The 20,201-nt window shown below is 37.8% G+C and overlaps 1 protein-coding gene across 1 annotated transcript in view; it reads right to left on the bottom strand.

Moving 5' to 3' along the window:
• The window catches only part of HMCN1 (hemicentin 1), a gene marked incomplete at its 5' end in the record, with an annotated part of 345,453 nt that overhangs the window by 227,700 nt on the left and 97,552 nt on the right, over positions 1–20,201 (bottom strand). The window contains 4 exons of the mRNA XM_039257197.1: positions 2,590–2,748; positions 8,133–8,246; positions 10,493–10,620; positions 11,859–12,000. Of these exons, the coding sequence (XP_039113128.1) occupies positions 2,590–2,748; positions 8,133–8,246; positions 10,493–10,620; positions 11,859–12,000 (543 nt within the window). The remainder of the gene's footprint in view (positions 1–2,589; positions 2,749–8,132; positions 8,247–10,492; positions 10,621–11,858; positions 12,001–20,201) is intronic.

The raw sequence follows: 20,201 nt of genomic DNA, 5'->3' as shown, positions 1-20,201 counted from the left end.
TAAATTTATGCCCAATAGTTTTGGAACTCAAATGAATTTTATGCACCACTAGTAATAGTAGTACTTGAATTGTCTCAAGCCCTTTAAAGAAAATCAACTTGAAACAATGACGTTCATATTAAAAACCCAATGCTTAAGTACTATGCCACTATTATACATGCATCTCTATAATATTTTTCAAGACTCAAAGAGTCAAAATGGCAATTCAATTTGTGAAGTTCAGCTATTTGATACATGTGCCATTAAGTAGCTTCAGATGAACAGCAGTAACCAATGCCATGCTGCACGCACCTGGGTGATGATGTCTCATTCCACCTTTACATCCAGCCCATCAGGTAGGTACTCTTAAAAGTCAGGCGGAAAACCCAGCCTCTCTCCAAAGCCCATTCTCTTAACCACTATATAAATTCTGAGGAAAAGTTTGGTTTTTTTGTTTGCTTTTAAACCTAACAGTGATACCACAATCATCACTGCAACTGTGATCTGCACAGACCTCAGCAATTACACCCTGTATCTGCTACTGTGTGGGACCATAATTTTATGTGGATAGATAAGCTCTAACCAAACTTTGTGAGCCACAGTGATCAGACTTCTCATGGTGGATAAGGAGATGGTTATTAAGGCATAACGGATGCATATGTGGCACTGATGCTGGTATTAAGTCATCTGGCAACTGTTAATGATCAAGATTACATTAAGGAAACAATTGAGTTTATGTTAATAGCTCCATCAGAACAATTACTGGAATAAAAGTTGAGAAGCCATTGTTTTAGAAAAGGTCATAGAGAGTGAAGATCTTGAATCTGAGGGAAGATAAAACAAAATCAGTTCAAGGAATGAGGATATATGCAAAGCATTGGTTAGCATGTTTCCGAATCCAATGTAAATCACTCCAGCACAGGCAGCTCTAATGCTTACATGGGTTTTCACCAGTCAAACAGAGAGAACCTGGAAAGCTCAGAAACTAAAAATATCATCAAGAAGGTAGTAAGTAAGCAAGGAAATGCATGTGTTGTTTAGATTTTCTATAATCTTGGAGAGGAGTGAGGGTATCATTCCTCTTTTGCTGGGAACAATTACTCAGGCTAATTATTCTTCCTCTAGAGCTAGACAACTCTAGAAGGATGTTGGGTAAATATAAAATATGTGAGCAGGAAAGAGGAGGAAGCAGAACTAGAAAACGTAGGGAATTTGAAACACCATACTTTGTATATTTCTTAGAAACAAGAATTCTGCATCAAGTGACCCTCTTCATTTGGGCCTTATATTTCTAAAAGCATTCCTTGTGTTTTAACTTTACTGGTAGATTCAGATATCCTCCACCCAGAGATTCCAATCTTATTTCCAAGGCACTTTTCTTTATAACCTCAGCTTTAGTCATGGTCATACACATTTTGCTGCGCCCTAGACAGATTCTGCAGTGGTCATTGTGGTGATTTCCAGCTCTGTTGATTCTACCCCAAGGGCATAATCACCAAGAGTACAGACTGTACACCAGATGGCCTAGGGGCAAAGGGGATCATAAAAGATCCCAGAAGGAAAGAAATTAGTTTATATGAAGCAACATAGCTTGGAGGGCCGTGATATTCATTTAAAGAATTAAGACAGAACTGAAATGTTTTGTATTACTTTATCCTAAAAATAATCTGCATTTTCTCTACAGTTTCTAACTTTTGTTGCACACACACACACACACACACACACACACACACACAGCAGAGGCATGAAAATCATCATACATAAATGAAAATACAATTTAACAAAATGTCATATTTTATAAGTTTAACTAATGTAAATGTTTGAATTATCTGTTAAAATTAAGCTGCCAGGTTCCTTTTCATACAAAGCAAGCTCTGTTTTATTTCATGTGTCCCTACACTGTGTATCAATTGTTTTTTAAGAAACATGACAGGGAAAGACAAAGAAGGAGAGAGACAAAGAAGGAGAGAGTAATCTGACGATAGTAGTCATGCACATGCTGTATCCTTCACATTGTGACTGACATTTATTTGTTGTTAGTACTTTATTTTATACACTGAGGAATCATTGCTAGTAAAAAAAATTTTTAAGTAAAAGCACAATGTGCTACCTTTGCTATCATCAACATCTCCAAGTGACGGTCGAGAGCCAAAGTCTAATTTCTGGCCTCCAGATGTTAATACTTAGCAATTTTGTGTCAGAATGGATCACTCCTGTTACGAAAATGTCTGGCAACAGATGATATACCAGTGAAGTCTACAGTCTCTGATGTCAGATTACCTGGGTTCAAATATCCAGGCTCTGCCCCTCCATAGTTCTCTGATACTGGTCATGTTAGTTAGCTTTGTTATGCCTCCATTTCATTATCTATAGAATGGCAACATTTATAGTACCTTCCTCTTAGGACTGCTATGAGATAATGCATATAAAAGTTCAAAGCACAATGCGTGATATATAGAAAGCACTTGGCAAATGTTTACCACCATGATTATATTAATAATCTGAGACGCTAACTCTAATTTGTCCAATGCAATGAACATTTCCACCCAATTGTTTCAGAATTATTAGCCTGGAAAAAAACAAATATGTCCATCAGAGCTGGGTGCTTACAGCCAACATCCAGAGTGATCTTTCCAGCTGCTCTTCCAGCATCATTGACAGCTACACACATATAATCACCAGCATCCAGGTCTTGAGTTTCTGGAATCTTCAAAAGTCCCAAGAGAGGGTCAATAATGAGGAATGTTGAGGGCCTCAGCTCAAGATCCCCTAGGTCAAAACAAAAGGAGAACATTAACCCCTAAAGTATTTACATAGCTTACTCCGCTACTGGTTTGATTTCAAGACTGCTGAAGAAAACTGACTGTCAAGTTTGTACAATGCAATTGTCTGGCATAATGTAGACACTTAAACAATGTTTATGCAAAGAAAGAATGAAGTGTTTGTTGGCACTTAGCTGATTTATTAGTCTGTATAATTCTATGCGCTAACCAAGAGCCAAAAATCTGGCCCCAGATATTTCCTACTGTGAATGTACCTAAATAAGAATGAACCCTTCATAGCTGTACTGGGGAGGATGAGGTTGGTGGGGGGAAGGGGACTCTAGGAAAGGATGGCAGCTGTCACCATGGCTGTTAGGTAAGAAGGGAATGGGGAGATGAAGGTTGAAAAAAGGTTTCTACCAGCTTTGTGGCAGGATAAATTTCAGTTATCCAGAAAGTGTGTAGGAGACTACAGGTGTTCTTCTTAGTTTGGTCAATGACCAGGTTTTTGGTTTGCTGAATGCTATCAGTTAGATAGTGTCTCTTGAGAGGATGAGGCTGCCTGAGAGCATTCTGAGGATGTCTGGGGAAGAAGGGACCACAGCCATCTGGAGACGACAGGGAAGAGCTTGTTGGTAAAAGAGGAAAAATGGATGAGAAGGTTTTTTTTTTAACTGTATTTATTTTGAGAGAGACAGTGTGAGTGGGAGAGGGAGAGTGAAAGAATCCCAAGCAGGCTCCATGCTGTCAGTGCAGAGGCCATCGAGGGGCTTGAACTCACAAAACCGTGAGATTGTGACCTAAGCTGAAACCAAGAGTCAGTAGTTTAAGCAGCTTGAGCCACCCAGGTACCCTTGGATGAGAAATTTCTAACAATGGCCAGAGAGAAGTGTTTTATAGAAATCTCCCATAATACCTCTACTACACCTGTATTATTCATCAAGTTCTTGAAGTTGGAGTTACAGGTTTCTAGAAGAGGCAGGTAGGGAATAAATGTGTGGAAGATGAAACCATGCATTGAGTTTGACCTGAGTGTGAGGCTAGAATGACAGCAGAAAAATTAGTTATGTCTGAGTTACCTACGTGTTCCTGATGCTACATGTCCCTGTAATCCTTTCAATCCCCTGAGAACCATTTCTCTAGGATGGAAACCAATGTCTTAGCTAATCCGTAAGTTAGGTTAGCCTCTCATGTTTCTCCTCCTTCAGGGTGACTCCCCTCCCAAGAATGGAATTATTGGGATGACCAGTTTCATAAAAAAATACCTAGTACTGGATGTTTAATGCTAGCATAGTGTCCACATCTTTTTTGTTCATTTTTGTAAAGAGTGATATCAGACTTTCTGTGGGGATCCCAAAACCTAACTGGAGGTTGGAAGGCCATTGCTCTTAGGGGTGCCTAGTATGCCCAGATGTCAAGTCTAAAAAACTGCTCTCCAAAATGTCATGTACTACCTTAGCCATGCACCCTGAAGACAACAGTAGTAACTCTCTTAGCTTCTAACAAAAAAAAAAAGAGAACCCCAGAACAAGTAATCCTCTAGAATACTATAAAAATAACCAATCAACAGACTCAGGGCAACAAGCAGACAATTCTCTTTGTTTTTGTTTTTATAATTTTGAGAACAGAAGGGGTCAGAGGAGCCATAAATTTGAAAACAAAAAAATTACAATAGCAACCATCAATGCCAAAAATAAAGTATTTTTCAGCATTCCAATATTTAAAACCCAAATCATCCTTTTAAGCTTGCTACTACATACCACATGAGAATAAGAGAAGCAACCAAAGCTGTGTCTATGTGCCTCTGGGAAATTTTCATAAATAAAAGCAGATGATGTTGACATAAACTTTCCTCCCACTAAGGGAGAATGCAATGTGACCTAGCTGTTCATCAAGTATTAGAATGTTTGGACTAAAATACATTTAGAATTTTGGAATTTACTTCTCCCTTATTTCTTCTGTTTATGTCAAAGGACACAACAGGATAAAATCAAGACCTTTTAGCTAGATTTTTTTTTTTCAAAATAAAAATGTTAAAAGAATAGCAGTAATGAAAATATAAATTGGGAAAACACCAGCTTAATAAAGTTTGTATTTTGATTACATTTTGGTAATCCCTCCTTTCTTGCTTTCTACTGAATCAGTCATCAAATTATTGGGAAGCCATAGAGAAATACAGAACTTTGAGATGGCAATGAAATAAGGATATTTAGTTTTAATATGAGGTAAGATGAGAAGAATGTTTTACTGAGGGAAATATACAAACTTTCCTAACAGCCCATGCTAAGATTTAACAATCTAATTTAACCATCGAATTTAACCCTCTGCAGAGGGTTCTCTTTACGCTGTACTTTAAATTCAATTCTGGTCTCTGTGGATGTAAAGATTAACAGAGAGATCACTATCCCTGGCATAAGATCCTTTCAAACAGTTGATGGTGGTTCGTGGTTCTCAAAAGTGTTTGTCTCAAGATCCTTTTACACTCTTATAAATTCTTGGGGACTTTAATGAGGCTCTTTTATGTAGATTACATTTATTTGTGTTTAGCATTTTAGAAATTGAAAAACTTTAAATGGATGTATTCATTCTATAAAAAACTCATGACATTTTAACATAATGAACATATTTTATGAGAAATTCATTATTTTTCCAAAAATAAGAGAAATTTAGTGAGAAAGTGGTGTTTCACATTGTTACAAATTTCTAGACTGTCTAGCTTAATGGAAGACAGCTGAGTGCTCATATTTGCTTCTGCATTCATTCTGTTGGCTATCACGCTTCTGTACCCTCCAAAAACTCCACTATACACTTGTGAGACAATAAGTATGAAAAAGAAAAATAGTATCTTAGTATAATTAGAAAAATAATTTTAGTCTCAGAGATTCCCTGAAAAAAATTATGGGAAACGCCTAGGGATTCTCAACTACTACTACTTTTTTTTTTTTTTTTTGAGGGAGAGAGAGACAGTGCAAGCAGGGGAGGGGCAGAGAGAGAGGGAGACACAGTATCCGAAGCAGGCTCCAGGGTCTGAGCGGTCAGCACAGAGCCTTACGCGGGGCTCAAACTCACGAACCGTGAGATCATGACCTGAGCCGAAGTTGGAGGCTTAACCGACTGAGCCACCCAGGTGCGCCGCCCAACTATACGAACTATCAATTTAAATGGAAAAATCCAATTTCTTTAATTTTTCGCCAGAAACAGCCTGTATATAACATTTTAATAGTGTCTCTGATTCTTTTTTGAACCCACTATATGTTGCTTACTTGCAAAATGAAAAGTCCAAAATTTTGATGGGTATTTGTACTCATATAATTCCTTTTCTCTGATGGTCTGAATGGAATACAATTTATTAATTCATTAATGAATGGTAGGTGCCAGGGGTTTGGGGGCAAAGGAAATGAGGAGATGTTGTTCAACAGGCACGAAGTTTCTAGAGATCTATTGTGCAACAAAGTGCCTATAGTTAACAAGGCTGCAGTGCACACTTAAAAATTTGTTAAGAGGAAAGATTCCATTTGTTTTTACAATCAATCAATTGCCACCTATATTCAATCAGAATTGCTAGAAAAAAGGGTATGAAGAGAAAGTTATTCTTCTGGTTAAGGTAAGGACTCCTCTTCACCCCTTGGTTTCCATAAAGTAGGATTTTCCTAACCTTCCTATTGTCTCATCCCTAGTAGAGGGGGAAAAGGAGAGCCAGGTATCTCTTCCCCCTTTCTTCCCGGAGCCAGTTTGCATGAGAGTTTAGCCTATACTTTTGTTTTTGATGATCCAGATTCTGGATAAATTGCTTGCCTGGTACATATAGGACAGTCGATTGGCCTGTTCCTGGGGTTTATGGCTGCTATGCATATTGGTATGAACACTGGACATTGGTGATGTCTTCCAGTACGGTCTGTCAGAGTTTAATGTCCACATTCCATCTCTGTTGTTTCATAACTTAGAGAAATGGAATATATTTACTGGGCCCAATGAACTCCAATATATATGGTTGAGAGAACTAAAAGGCAGTCAATTCTAGAATCTTCCATGTGGTCATTGCATGTTTCCCTATCTCCTCGTTATCTTCCAAGCCATTTATGGGATCCAGGCTAACATGAAGACCAAGTTCATTCAGAAAAGTAGCTTCAGTTTGGGAAAATAAAAGACTTTCTGTGTGACTCTGCTATCTACAGGCAGAGAAGTCAGCAGGTCACATTGACTTTTAATAAACAGAAATACTGCTCTATAACACATTTTTTTTCTGGATTTACTTAACTAGATGTGACTTCGACACTGATTATTTCATTTGCAATTCAAAGATTTAAGTATTTTAAATAAGTAAAATTATAGTTTATGTCAACTGAAATAAACCTAATTAAAAAGCAAATCCAGAAACACTTCTTATCAGAGAAAACACGAAGGCAAAAAATCATTTAACATAAAAAAACCACGAAAATGGCATTACCTCCTAGTTTTTCTGTTTTTGATTTGTATTATTTAAATGTGTTTGTTTTCTACATAAAGCCTTTCTTTTTCACCTCATGTTCCCCAAGAGTTTGAACCCGAGGTGAATTCATAATTTTGTGATTATGACATCAACCCGTTGCTATGGGAATGTCTGTGATTTAACAAACAGAATCATAACAATAGTCCTTTGTGCTGTTTAGCATTTTTCATCTGAAGATTAAAAAGTATTTTGCAAACAGCATCCCAATAATCCTAGCAACCTCCCTGTTAGAGTGTTTGCGGGAATTTTTCTCTCTCATAGATTGGAAGAACTGAGAGAGAAACAGAAGCAAGACACAGATATCTACTGTCAGCATCTGAGCCTGGACCAGGCCCTGAATGTATTCTCAGTAAGGCAAACAACACATTACTGTTATTTTATTACGGAATCCCAAAGGTGTAATCTTCATGTTACGAATGTAGGGAGAAAATTTCCATGCTTGATATAAGCAAGCATCTACCATGCATGATGACGCCAATCACACTTTCCACTACCTGTAAGCCTTAATGTTATGTCTTGTTTTGAGACCTTTATAGGAAGTGTCCTTGGTAATCTAGAAAACTTTCTAATAGTGACAGCCATTATCTCTAAGAAAAGTGAATTGAAATCAGAAAAGCCATTTTAAACGTTAACAGAGAATTCTTGGACAATTTTCTACAGGAAACAATCCTAAACTAACAAAGAGAATGTTCAGCTGGATTAGCAAAGGCGAGCTTTTGCTGCTTTGATTTTCACGGTCCTATAATCCACACCAGATGTCAAATCCTAAAAATTTAGAGTTCAGAATTTTGAACTAATGGGGCTGCTAAGTCACACACCAGAACAAAGTTTTAACAAATCATCTTTTCGAAAGAGAAGACAAAACCAAGTGAAGCAGACACGACCATACTTAAGAAATGTACCTTTGAACCATTTAACTCGAGGTGAAGGAATACCAGAGGTTTTACATTCCATAACTGTCGTATCCCCAAGAGCAACCAACAGCTCACTCTGAACTACGATCAACTTCGGGGCTTCTGAAAAAAAACAACATGCAAATCGTCAACATCTGGCCCAATGCCACGTGGACCTTGTTTATGATTGCACTAAGTGAATCAGTTTAGCAAAATCTACCAGTATTTATGTGCTTGTGGTTATTTCAATGTTTATAAACAGAAAGACACCCTTATAATGCAAGTGTACAAAGACAGATGTGTGTGATGAAAAGATCATTTATTAAGGCCAAAAATACGTATTAGGCAAAAATAATTCTGATAAGAGTCCAGACAATTAGGAAATTAATTGAAAGGTCTTTATGAAAAAAAGAGATATATAAGGAAAGAAAAATCCTAGAAATCCAAACACATCTTATAGAAATAATAAATAATAACGAAAAAAACAGAGAGAAGAGTAATAGTAACAAAAAATATCAGAGAGAGCTATGGTAAGGCTGACTGGCTAAATTAAGATAATATAATTGCAGATGAATTTGTTGTAACATTTTCTATGTGATTTTAAGGATATTCATGTTTCACTACTGAAAGAGGATTGCGGTCTTGGGCTAAAAGTTCTATCTATAAAAAGTAGAATCTCCATTCTCCTTTTCCCTTTTATGCTAAATACATATATTCTCTAAGTTTCTTTGCCTAATGCTTTAGTTCACTGATACAGTTTTCTCTTAACTGGACATGTTAGGACTTTCTAATTTCAACTGAGGTTGTTTAAAAAAAATTGAGTGAACTTCTCAAAGATCATGTTATCCCTCTCCTAGAAAGAAAGCCTTCAGTGATTTCATTCCACAATTCTCTAGTTTGGCTTTCAAAAATCATAAACTGGTGTACAGCTTGCTCTTGCAACTTACTTTCCATAACACTTGCTTACTTATCACAAGGGACAGAGCAACGCTGGAAGTCCAAAGCACCCCCTACACTCTCCTACCCTCCTGCTTTTGCAAAGTTATTTCCTCTGCCTGAGATGTCCTTTGCCACAACTCTTCAAATCCCACTTTTTCCTCCAGACTGAGCTTAAGTCCTGTCTCCTTTCAAAAATCTTTACAAATTCCCAGTCAGAATTAATCTTCCTCTCTGCCAGCGCTCCACAATAGGACTAGTCTGTCTGCTTTCTTCTATTCCTTTATGTATAGCCATTCCCATTATGGAGGGTCTTTAAAAGTAAGGACTTCATAACATACATTTTTTATTTTATATTCCACATTTTTAGATACTCTGGGTGATTAATAAGATGAATAAGTGGGTCAACTATTTTAGCCTCTTCTTTGTGAATGAGGCGAAATTTGTGTCTATGATTCAGAATCTATTTCAACCCCTTTTCTACAGTCACACTAGTTCTTCTCTAATCTTCCGAACTTACTCACCACGTGCCTTCCTCATTTCTATCAATCAGACCACTTCTTTCCAGGCTTTTGGATTCAATATTTACGACATTTTGCCACCATCCTCATCTATACACACCAACTACAATTCTTAATTTTTATTGTAGCTTTCTTACTCTCCACTGCCAGTTTCACTATCTTACTTTGAATAGCAGAGTAGATTGCTAGCCATTAATTATTCACAATTACAAACTAACACTGAATGTGTACTGTCCTTGTCATTTATTTGTTTAAGAAAGATCAAATTACAGAACTTATTTATTATCAGAGTAAGAAATACTCAATCCTGTTATATATTATTAGAGTATGTGCTTATATTAAAATATATTAGATTATATATTATATATTAGTATATATTTTATTATGGAATATTATATTATAGAATAATTATCATAAAAGGCATCCTCAATAAATGCTTGAGTTTGGAGGGGAAAAACTTAAGATGAAAAGTGAAATAATATCTAGACAGGATAAATGACAGCAATATTATAAATACATAATTACTCTAGAAACATTATAAAGTTTTGAATATAAGTTAAAAATATAAAATGGAAGTTGAAGTAATCTAGAAAGAATATAGAATTTATTAATATGTATGCAAAATATTGCAAATTACAGACATACCATGGAAAGATAGACTCTTTGGGCAATCTGGGACTCTACCACAATATGTAAGCCTCCCAGATTTCTACTAACTAATGAAGCTAACTGCTCCCTGAACTTTTAACTGAAATGTTACAGTATTTACTATAATCAATGTGTGAAATAAATAATAAATTATAAAGACTGGTTTTAACTCATTCCTAATATTAATGTTCAGAAAAGTACTTTTACATTGCTTGATATGATATGCATCCTATTTTAATTGCCTTTTAAACAGATTATACTTGCCAATGTATCTAAGGGTAGAAGTCTGTTTGTCTGTTCCAGCTGAATTACTTGCCAGGCAGCCATAAATCCCTGCATCTTTGGGAACTGCATTTTTGATAAATAAGGTACCTTCTGAGGTCATCCTATACCTACGGACAAAAGAAAATAAAACTGAAAATATCCTAATAACAGTATGAAGAAACTATAGCATCTCCTTATAAATATCTTCAAATACTTTAGATTTATATTTTTGATGCTGATTGCAAAAATTATTAATGTCATCATTTTATAAGAAGAAAGTAGTAGTAGTAGTAGTAGTAGTAGTAGTAGTAATAATAGTAATAATAGTAGATGCCATGTATTCAGTAGTTGCTATGTGCCAGGGACTGCTCCAGAAGTTTTACATGTATTGTTTTAAATATTCATAACAATTCAGTGAGTTAGATACTAACATCATCTCTGTTTTACAAATGAACAAAGGGAATATATAACTCACCCAAAGGCAGTTAGTAAATGGAAAAAGTGGGATTTGCAAACAGGCAATCATACTCTGTAAACTGCTATGCTAAATGAAAACCTGAGAGATGTAATGCCTCCTGTCATACAGCAAGTCAGTAATGAGTCTAGAAATAGAATCTGGTTCATAGCCTCCTCTTCATACAAAACCCAGAGTGATGGAAGCTCAATAGCTAGAAACTTCCTAAAAGTATTGCCGATGCAATGTACACATAACATTTAATATATTCAATGCTTAATAAAAGGTTTTGTGATAAAATAAATAAATAAATAAACTTAAAAAAATTAAAATAAAAAAAAATAGCTAGAAACTTCCTTGTTTCGGTTCCTCATGTTCATTACAGTCTTTGAGCATGAGAAGATTCAATGTCTTTAAAAGGCATCCAGCAGATAAAATACATCTCAATTCAGTACGGCAAAAGTGACTAGGAATTACGAAGAATGTCTGCACATATTTTAATTAGAGCTACTGTTCTGTCCTTTGCCTCTCCTTCTCTCCTATTAAATCCCAAGACCATAGCTTTAATAGATCAGTGGAAGCAACACATTACTTTACCCCCCAGAAAGTTTATTTTCTTCATTTCAGTTATTCAAGGTAGTGAAGTGTTATGCTGTCATGTTTCCAATGCAAAGTATTGTGAAGTTCTTAGTGCTGGCCATTAAATGCAAGACTGCAGAACACCCAACTCTGTCAAGTCATCATTTATTATTTTATGAACATATCCTGCCCTATTTACAAAATCAAATGTGGATTTTGGTCAAAGTTCCCTCAACCGTAGGGACTTAATCACATTAGTTTTGTCCAACTTTTGATTCGTTCTAATTAATATTTCACTCAGTAAAAACAAAGAACGTGATACAAACCCAGTACCTGTGTGAACCCATGATAAACATATCATTAATGGTCCAGGTGATCTTTGGTTTGGGATAACCTGTTGCAGAACACATGATGGAGACCTCAGATCCTCCTGTGAATGACTGATTCTTGGGCATCACCGTGACTTTGGGTGGCTCTGCAAATAGAAAGAAACATATATAGTGAAATGGCAATTTACCTTGATGTTAGGAGCTTCCTATATTAGCAGATTTGTGGGATTCTCACCACACCTTTATTTTTATTTTATTTGTACTTCCAAGAATTCGTTTATAAAAGTAACAACTGAGTTGCAGTAGGGATTTGGGAGATCTTCCCCAAAGCAGACAGGAGTTGCAGACTCTGCACCATGGCTCTCTGTGGCCCAGGTAACACAGGACTGTGTCTGGGACCCTGGAGCCTGCCTCTGTTCTGCAGTTCCAGGGCAGAGGACTTAACTTTTGGCCATTTGTCCTGAGACCTTGCACCACAGCCCAATCCAGTCAGGCCTACTGCTACTTCCAGATCATGGAGGCATGAGACTGGATGGGGCCTTGCCCTCAGAACTTGAGAAGGGTCCTGCTAACTCTCCTCTGGGGGGACATCTGGGGCCTGGATCGGAGGCCTGTGACAGGAAGAGCCTGAATGAAAACCATGGGAGTTGCAGGAGCAAGATACAGTGACGTTTGGCAGCTGGGGCAGGCTGGGGAATTGGAAAAGGGTCCCTCTGTCCATTTTCTTGCCAGGTCCTGCCTACCAGCCATTCACTCCCCCAATCCAGCCCAGTAAGCGAGGCCATGCAGTAACTCCATTTTCCTGGGGTGTCTTGGACACGTGGAAGAAGGTGGTCCTCATGGCCTAGGGGCAGATGTCATCCATTCTCTTGAGGTGACTTAGGTAAAAGAAGGTGATCCTCATTACCTGGGACATCAGTCATGGTAAGGCCATTGGTGGGGATAGCTTCCAACATCTCCACCTTGAATGTTTCTGAGATAATGAGCTTCCTTTTGGAGTCACAGAAGGGGGAGAAGGTGGAGTACACCACAGAAATGATGGGCACCTAGATCTGAGTTGCCAGGTAAAAGGCATCTTTCTTGAAAGATTGTCCTTCTGCACGTCCTCAGGGTAGATCCACACTCTGAGATTCTCCCTGACCATGAGCTGGCCTATGTCAGACATCAGAGTCAGTTTGTCCTGGAGCACTGCCAGGTGATGAAGATGTCCCCAAGATACATGATCAGGCCCATGGTCCCCAGGAAGAGAATGTCTGCTTGGCAACCTACATGCAACACTTGTGGAGGGCCTCCAAGAGGCCTATCATGTTCAGGACACTCTGGTGGTTAAAAATGATGACTCAGAGATGGCCCACTTCCAACTTCTGGTGGCCCTTTGTCTCAAAGTGAAGGCTGTATACATACTTGAAGAGCTGGAAAAATAACTGTTGATATTCATGTCCTCCACCATCTGGCTGCTGTGGTGCAATAGGCAGATGACCCTGGCCACATTGGAGACTGTGAGGCAGAGCACACAGTCCAAGAGGATCTTGGCTTAGAACTTGGCCATGTAGCTCAGCTGTATCAGCAGCAGCAGCAGCATGGTGGTCAGCCATGGCAAGAGCTCCATGATCAGTGTGGCATCAATGGGACCACACCCCTGCAGGAGTGCCCTGGTAGACCCAACTGTGCGGGCCTTGAGCCCCTTCCCTAGACACTGACCCAGAAAGAGCTCTTTAGATGACCCCCATCGGGGGTCTAGCCCAATCTGCACAGGGAAGGAACCAAAGGAATTTTAAAGCAGAGGAAGTAAATCTTCCCTGAAAGTAAAATGAATTTAGTTCCAATGTCATGTTTCTGTACTCCATTGGTTACCAGGCAGCCCCTTCCTACTTTGTTCCCACCAGCTGACCACTGGCTTCTGTCTAAGCTGGAACTTCAGCATAAACCTGTTCTCAGGAAAAGTCTCCAGATAGGTCCTTTTGCCTCTTTCCATTTAGTGAACTCAGGCTTGGAGCCACAACTTGTCCTGGCTGCTGCTCTTTATTTATTAGATTATAATTTGTTGAAGTGAAGACCATCTTTTTCATGTTATTCCATATTCCATTACTTTCTATAGTATTTAATATCTCTTGCATGTTATAGGGTGACTTGTAAGTAACAGGCACTTAAAACTGTTGATGGAATACAGTCCATTCCTAAATTGTAACTTGGCTCTGAGAATTTTTATGCCCGCCACTGCTCAAGGTCCTGCTATATTGATCATTTGTCTCATGCCCATGGATTCACAGGACACAACTTAACAGGAAATATAAATTATTCAAGGTTTCCGTTGCATACATTCCACTTATATGGCAGAAAACAAACTTTTGAGAGCAAAATATTGAATCAGGAAGTTGTCAAAAAGGATACAAAAATTCCCAGGGGTAACTGGAATGTTGATATATCTGGCCTAATCAATTCCACATTTTACATCTATATTACTACAGAATAAGAATTAATCTTCAAAGAAAGTACCATCAAAGAAATAGTAATTGTCTTAGTGTAAATATTCCCCACTCAGTAAGATAAATGAAAATAAATTCACTTCCACAGTGTTTAAAATAGAGGTTATAGGTATTAGCAAAAATAAATAAATTCAATAACATGTGGTTTTTGCACAATTAGTATGTTCCAGGCTCTGTGCTAACCTGTAGGGAGACAATGATGAGCCAAACAGACATGGGGCCAGCTTTCCATTTAACTGCACTTTTAATATAAATGAGATCAAGAAATTCAATGAGTTATAGATCTGTGTATATTTATAATATATCTTTACTACAAGTTAGTCTGCAAATTGTGGCTTAATTTCACTAAGAAAAATTAGTCTGAGAAATCCTGATACATTTGAAGGAGATACAAGTGGTAACACTGGACCAGTAGGCTATACAACTGGATAAAACTAATTAGTGCCTAATTGCAAGCAGCTTACAATTAGGAAAAGCTCCTTTTTTTCCTGTTTACATTGTGTTATTCAAATTATGATCGTCTTTGAAGTTAATGTTTAAATGGTTCTTCCTGTCTGTGGACTTGGTTGATAGTCTTATTATTCCATGGATTATTCTTGGTGAACATAAGTCTACAGAAATGCAAGAGGTCAAGGGCAGACTGGCCATGGCCAGTAGGTTCAAGTTGTGATTCCATCTGGAATCCATCAATTCTGAAATGTCAGAGGACTACACATGCTGTGGGAGTGTTGCAGATAATCTTCAGGGGATGAGGGGAAAAAGGAACACTTCTTTCTCCTTGGAATTTATTGAATACCCACATTTATTCAGTCCCACCTTCTGAAAATAAAATGTTTCTTATGCTTAGCTCATGTTGACCTAGGATTGCTGCAAAGATTCAGCAGCTCTTGGGGTTTTTGTCTAAACATGGTGCCTTCCAATAAAGTCTAACACAATTGGCCTGGCATCTCGCCCAGCAAGAATTCCACTGGTAGGCTCTGTAGTTCAGGTATCAAAGTGAAAATAAATGCCAGTTACTCAAACCAGGATGCAGAGGGCTAAAAGGTCATTTCTCAAATAAAGCCTGGATATAGGGTGCTGCTCAGGGTCATGAAATCAGTCTGTGCATATACATACAGATGGGATGACATCATCTCACAGAAGGTGAGAAACTTGCCATTGTCCTGGAAAGAATATTTCCACTGACAATGAGAAAATCAGAAAGGACATTAACAAACATTGAAGCAAAATTAGATTTCTGCCAAATAACAGTTGAATAAAGATGGTCAGAATGATTCAGCCTTCACTTGATTAGGTTAAATAAGGATGTAAGAGACCTCATTATAATTATTTTAACTGTTAGAATTTTTAATTTCCTAGGGGGAAAAAAAGCCCCTCTTGTTTTAATAAAGTGGTTTTAATGGAGCAGAACAAGCTTAAAAGCCTTAGTCCAACTCTATCAAAGTCTAGAGTTAAATTTTATGCTTTGGGGAGAAGTAATCCATTCTTACTTGGTTTTCAACCTCATTTCACCACCACAATAATCACCATCATCATCACCATCATCACCATCATCATCACCACCACCACCATCAACCACCAACATCATCACCATAAATAACAGCTTGCTTCTCATTAGCCAAAGCAATGGAAACACGGCACTCCATCAGCATTAAGCCATTAACCCATTCTTTATATTTCAGTCATAACAAAAGTAAAATATGTGAGTGTTTACAAGCTCTCACCAATGATTTAAAGAGATACCCATAGATTACGATACTAAAAATAAAAAATAAATACTGCTTTACGACTTGGGTGTCTTCGCACACTCTCAATGATAAAAAGCTAGCAAAATGAATTGAAAATAGCTATTGTTCTGCCTGCAAAGGCTGTAGAAGATAAAATCTTGCCTAACTCTTGCAAATCTCCAGTGTCATTCTGAAACTCTCAAAACATATTTCCTGTTGGCGATCAGCTGGATCTGACTCGCTGCTGTTATGCTTCTAGTAGGACTTTCTCAAAGAAAAGATCTAAGAGACTCTGGCTTCAAGATGATTTCATTATCATCAATAAATTACTCAGATAATGGCATTGCTTGGAAATACCTAAGCAGCAATTTTAAACTATTTTCCACCAGTGGCATATTTAGAGTACCTAGGCAAATTTCTTTGTGTTTTTGTCCTTACACACAACAAACACTTATTGAGTATCTACAATTTAGACACTGTAGAACCACACAGAACTCACAGAATACTGGATACAAAACCAAATTATGTCCAATGAGAGACTAAATCTCCCTCTGGTAGTCAGTTCTTGAAATAGAAGGGTGGGCAAAATTACTGAGTGCCTGTTACCTGCTAGGTATCTAACTCTAGGCCTGTCATTTATTTTCCACAATAAGTCGAGGAACTATCACAGCCGTTCTACAGACAAAGCACCTAATAAGCCTCAACTTGGTTAAGTAATCCATGGTGTGTGGTCTATGCCTCTGTGGGGATAATAATGCACAGAGTTACTGCAGGTTAGTTAAATTAACATACATAAGACACTTAGAGCAATTCCTGGTGCACAGTAGGCACTATATAATTTTTTCTATAATCAATATTATATTATGTGGTAAAGTATTACAGAGGATGGTCAAATAAGTGATATAGCATTTAAAATAAGTTGCCTATATGTAGTATCTAGGCATTTACAAATGAAACTTGATCACAATTCTCATACTTGCACATTCTATTTAGATTACACACATCCCACTAATAAATGATACTAAATATATCTTATTTGATTCTTCTGAAATGTAACATGTTCTAGATACTTGAAATTTGTTAGAAATTTCAATAAAAATAGATTAATCTAGTTTTCCACATTTTACTGATTAAAAAAACCCACACTAATACCTATGTCACCTGGCACTCGTTAAAAAGGGGTTGTGATGATGTAATGAGCATATGGTTATGATAATACCAATTTCATACTGAGTGAAGTAATTCTGGTCATTAGGGTTTTAACTTCATCAATCATCTTGAGAAATATTTCTTTTTTTACTGCAACATTCTCTCTGGTGACGTGAACTAATTAGTGACAGACATCCACCCTTTCCTGACACCAGAGAAAACAAATTAATACTTCTAATGCCCATACAGACATGACATGGCAAAGAAAAGGAAGACTTGGCTGGCCCTTGGATTTCCATGTGGCAACATGTGATTATGGAAGAAATGTCAGCTTTCCATGGAATATGCTCAACAATTTAACCAGGATTCCCTTATTCGTCGTCACCTTTAAAAATCCTCCTCATAAAGGAGCAACTAATGAAATCAATAGACTTATTTCTTGTCCCCAGAGAAACAGGAAGATAGCATGTTTTAAACAAAAGTTTAAACTCATACTGTGTAATACATACCACACCACTTTTTCTAACTTTCACTCCTCAGCCTGGTCAGTACCACTGTCACCTTAAAATTGATAAATTGCTTTAGCCTCTTTCAAAAAATTATGCCAAACATACTCACATGATATAATTTTTAATTAGGATAAACTAAACAATACATAAAAAATCTTTATAAATTTTTCATAAGATAACTATCAGACTTTGTTATAAAATATGGTTTTAAATGTAAGCAACGATCTGCTGGCATGTACTGCAAGGGGAGAAGAAAGTACTTATGTAATGAAATCTAAAATGGTTTGATGTGACCCAGATAAGCCGTTGAAGTTAACATGGAAATATGGAAGATAAAGTTAGTGACCAAATCTTACCTACAGTCTGTTACTATTACTTTGAGGTCCACTCAGCAATTAAGGAACACACACCTATTGGGTGCGACTGTGTTTTTCCCTTTGTGCCAGGCTGCTATGGTTAAAAGTGGGGGTTGGAGGGGCAGTCAATATCTACCCTCAGTACATATAATATGATTGGGGGAAAATGATGGTAATTAACTGCAAAATTGTGTGTCACAAAAAGCAAAGCAAAGGAAAGAAAAAAGTTCTACAGAAACCTGACTATTTAGAGAGAAGAAGTAGTCAATGGCCATACCACCCTGAACGCGCCCAATCTCCTCTGATCTCAGAAGCGAAGCAGGGTCATTCCTGGTTAGTACTTGGATGGGAGAAAGAAGGTTGTTTGTGAGAGGAAATTCACATCAAAAGTAGGATTTAGATAGGAAACATTGGAGTGCCTTGGTGGCTCAGTCGGTTAAGTATCCAACTTCAGCTCAGGTCATGATCTCATGGTTCGTGGGTTCGAGCCCTGCATCGGGCTCTGTGCTGACAGCTCGCTCAGAGCCTGGAGCCTGTTTCAGATTCTGTATCTTCCTCTCTCTCTGATCCTCTCCTGCTCATGCTGTCTCTCTCTCAGAAATAAATAAATCATTAGAAAAATTTTAGATAGGAAACATTAAAGTCAAAATAGCTTTTTGAGCTAGGTCACAGAATCTGAATGAGTACGATGTAATCTGGAGGTAGTCGGGATGCCTCTGTGACTCAAGCAATGGGCCTGGAATTGGGTGAATCATGGAAAGATGGAAGTAACATAGCAGACGCCAGAGCCAAAGCAGCAGAAAACGGGAATCCACTGAAAGTATAATGGACATGGAACCTGGCAGAGGAAACATTCAGTGGGCACCATAAAATCATTTCTGAGGGCTGAAGATGAGACATGGGTAGTACCTAGCCATCCTTTCGAGAAATTCCATACCAAGAAAATTCAAAACTCATACGGACACTACAAACTGTCTGCCTAATACTTCTCTGAAAGATAACATTTAGCAGCATCAGTAGTATTTTAATACAGAAAATAATTAATCTGGTAGTTTCTCTACTTTTAATTCATAATTAGAGGTGAAGCTTTAAGAACAAGTTCAAATATTTAGTTACCCATGTTAAAGAAACAGAATAAAGGAAAACACATCTGAATATCTGATTCATTTAAAGTGAATAGTATCCATATAGTGAAAGGAAACATTTTTTTCCCTCCATACATTGTTTTAGGAGGATAAAGGTTGAAGATAAAATGTTAAAAGTCTTATGGAAGATGGGATGCCTGGGTGGCTCAGTCGTTTAAGCCTCCAACTTAGGCTCAGGTCATGATCTCACTGCTTGAGGGTTTGAGCTCTGCATCAGGCTCTGTGCTGACAGCTCCGAGCCTGGAGCTTGCTTCAGATTCTGCATCTCCCTCTCTCTCTGCCCCTCCCCCACTCGCACTCTGTGTCTCTGTCTGCCTCTTAAAAATAAACATAAAAAGATTAAAAGTATTATGGAAGAGTCAGTTTGTGGAGGGCCAAGGATTGTCAATTTTATTCTGAGGTAATTAGGAAAACACCAAAAGGTTCTGAATGCATGGACATTTAAAGCAATGCTCAGGGAGGGGCACCTGGGTGGCTCAGTCAGTTGAGCGTCCAACTTCACTCAGTTCAGGATCTTATAGTTCATGGGTTCAAGTACCGTGTCAGGCTCTGTGCTGACAGCTGGGAACCTGCTTTGGGTTCTGTGTCTCCCTCTCTCTCTGCCCCTTCCCTGTTCGTGCTCTCTTTCGCTCTCATAAATAAACATTAAAAAAAATTTTAAGCAATTTTAGGGAAAAATTCACCTGGTTACAGTATGAATTAAAGTGAGGGAACAAAATTTGAAGGAAGTCCAGAAAAAGAGGATTTTAGTAGTTTAGGCTTGTAACATGCAAAGGAGGTGAGGGTGTTACCAGGGGAAATAAGGAAAGGAGTGATTTGAGAGACAGTGAAAAACTGCGTAGGGAGAGTGGGAGGCACCCGGACCTGAACATATCATTATATCTGAGATAATTCCATCTGCACTCTACATTTCACATTAGCTCTTTCACACTGATCCCTTTAGCAGTGACAAGCATCCACTGATTCTCGCATCAG

Source organism: Hyaena hyaena, unplaced genomic scaffold (genome assembly GCF_003009895.1).
Source record: "Hyaena hyaena isolate Hyena2069 unplaced genomic scaffold, ASM300989v1 scaffold_606, whole genome shotgun sequence".
NCBI lineage: Eukaryota > Metazoa > Chordata > Mammalia > Carnivora > Hyaenidae > Hyaena > Hyaena hyaena.
This window is presented reverse-complemented; position numbering and strand designations above follow the sequence as displayed.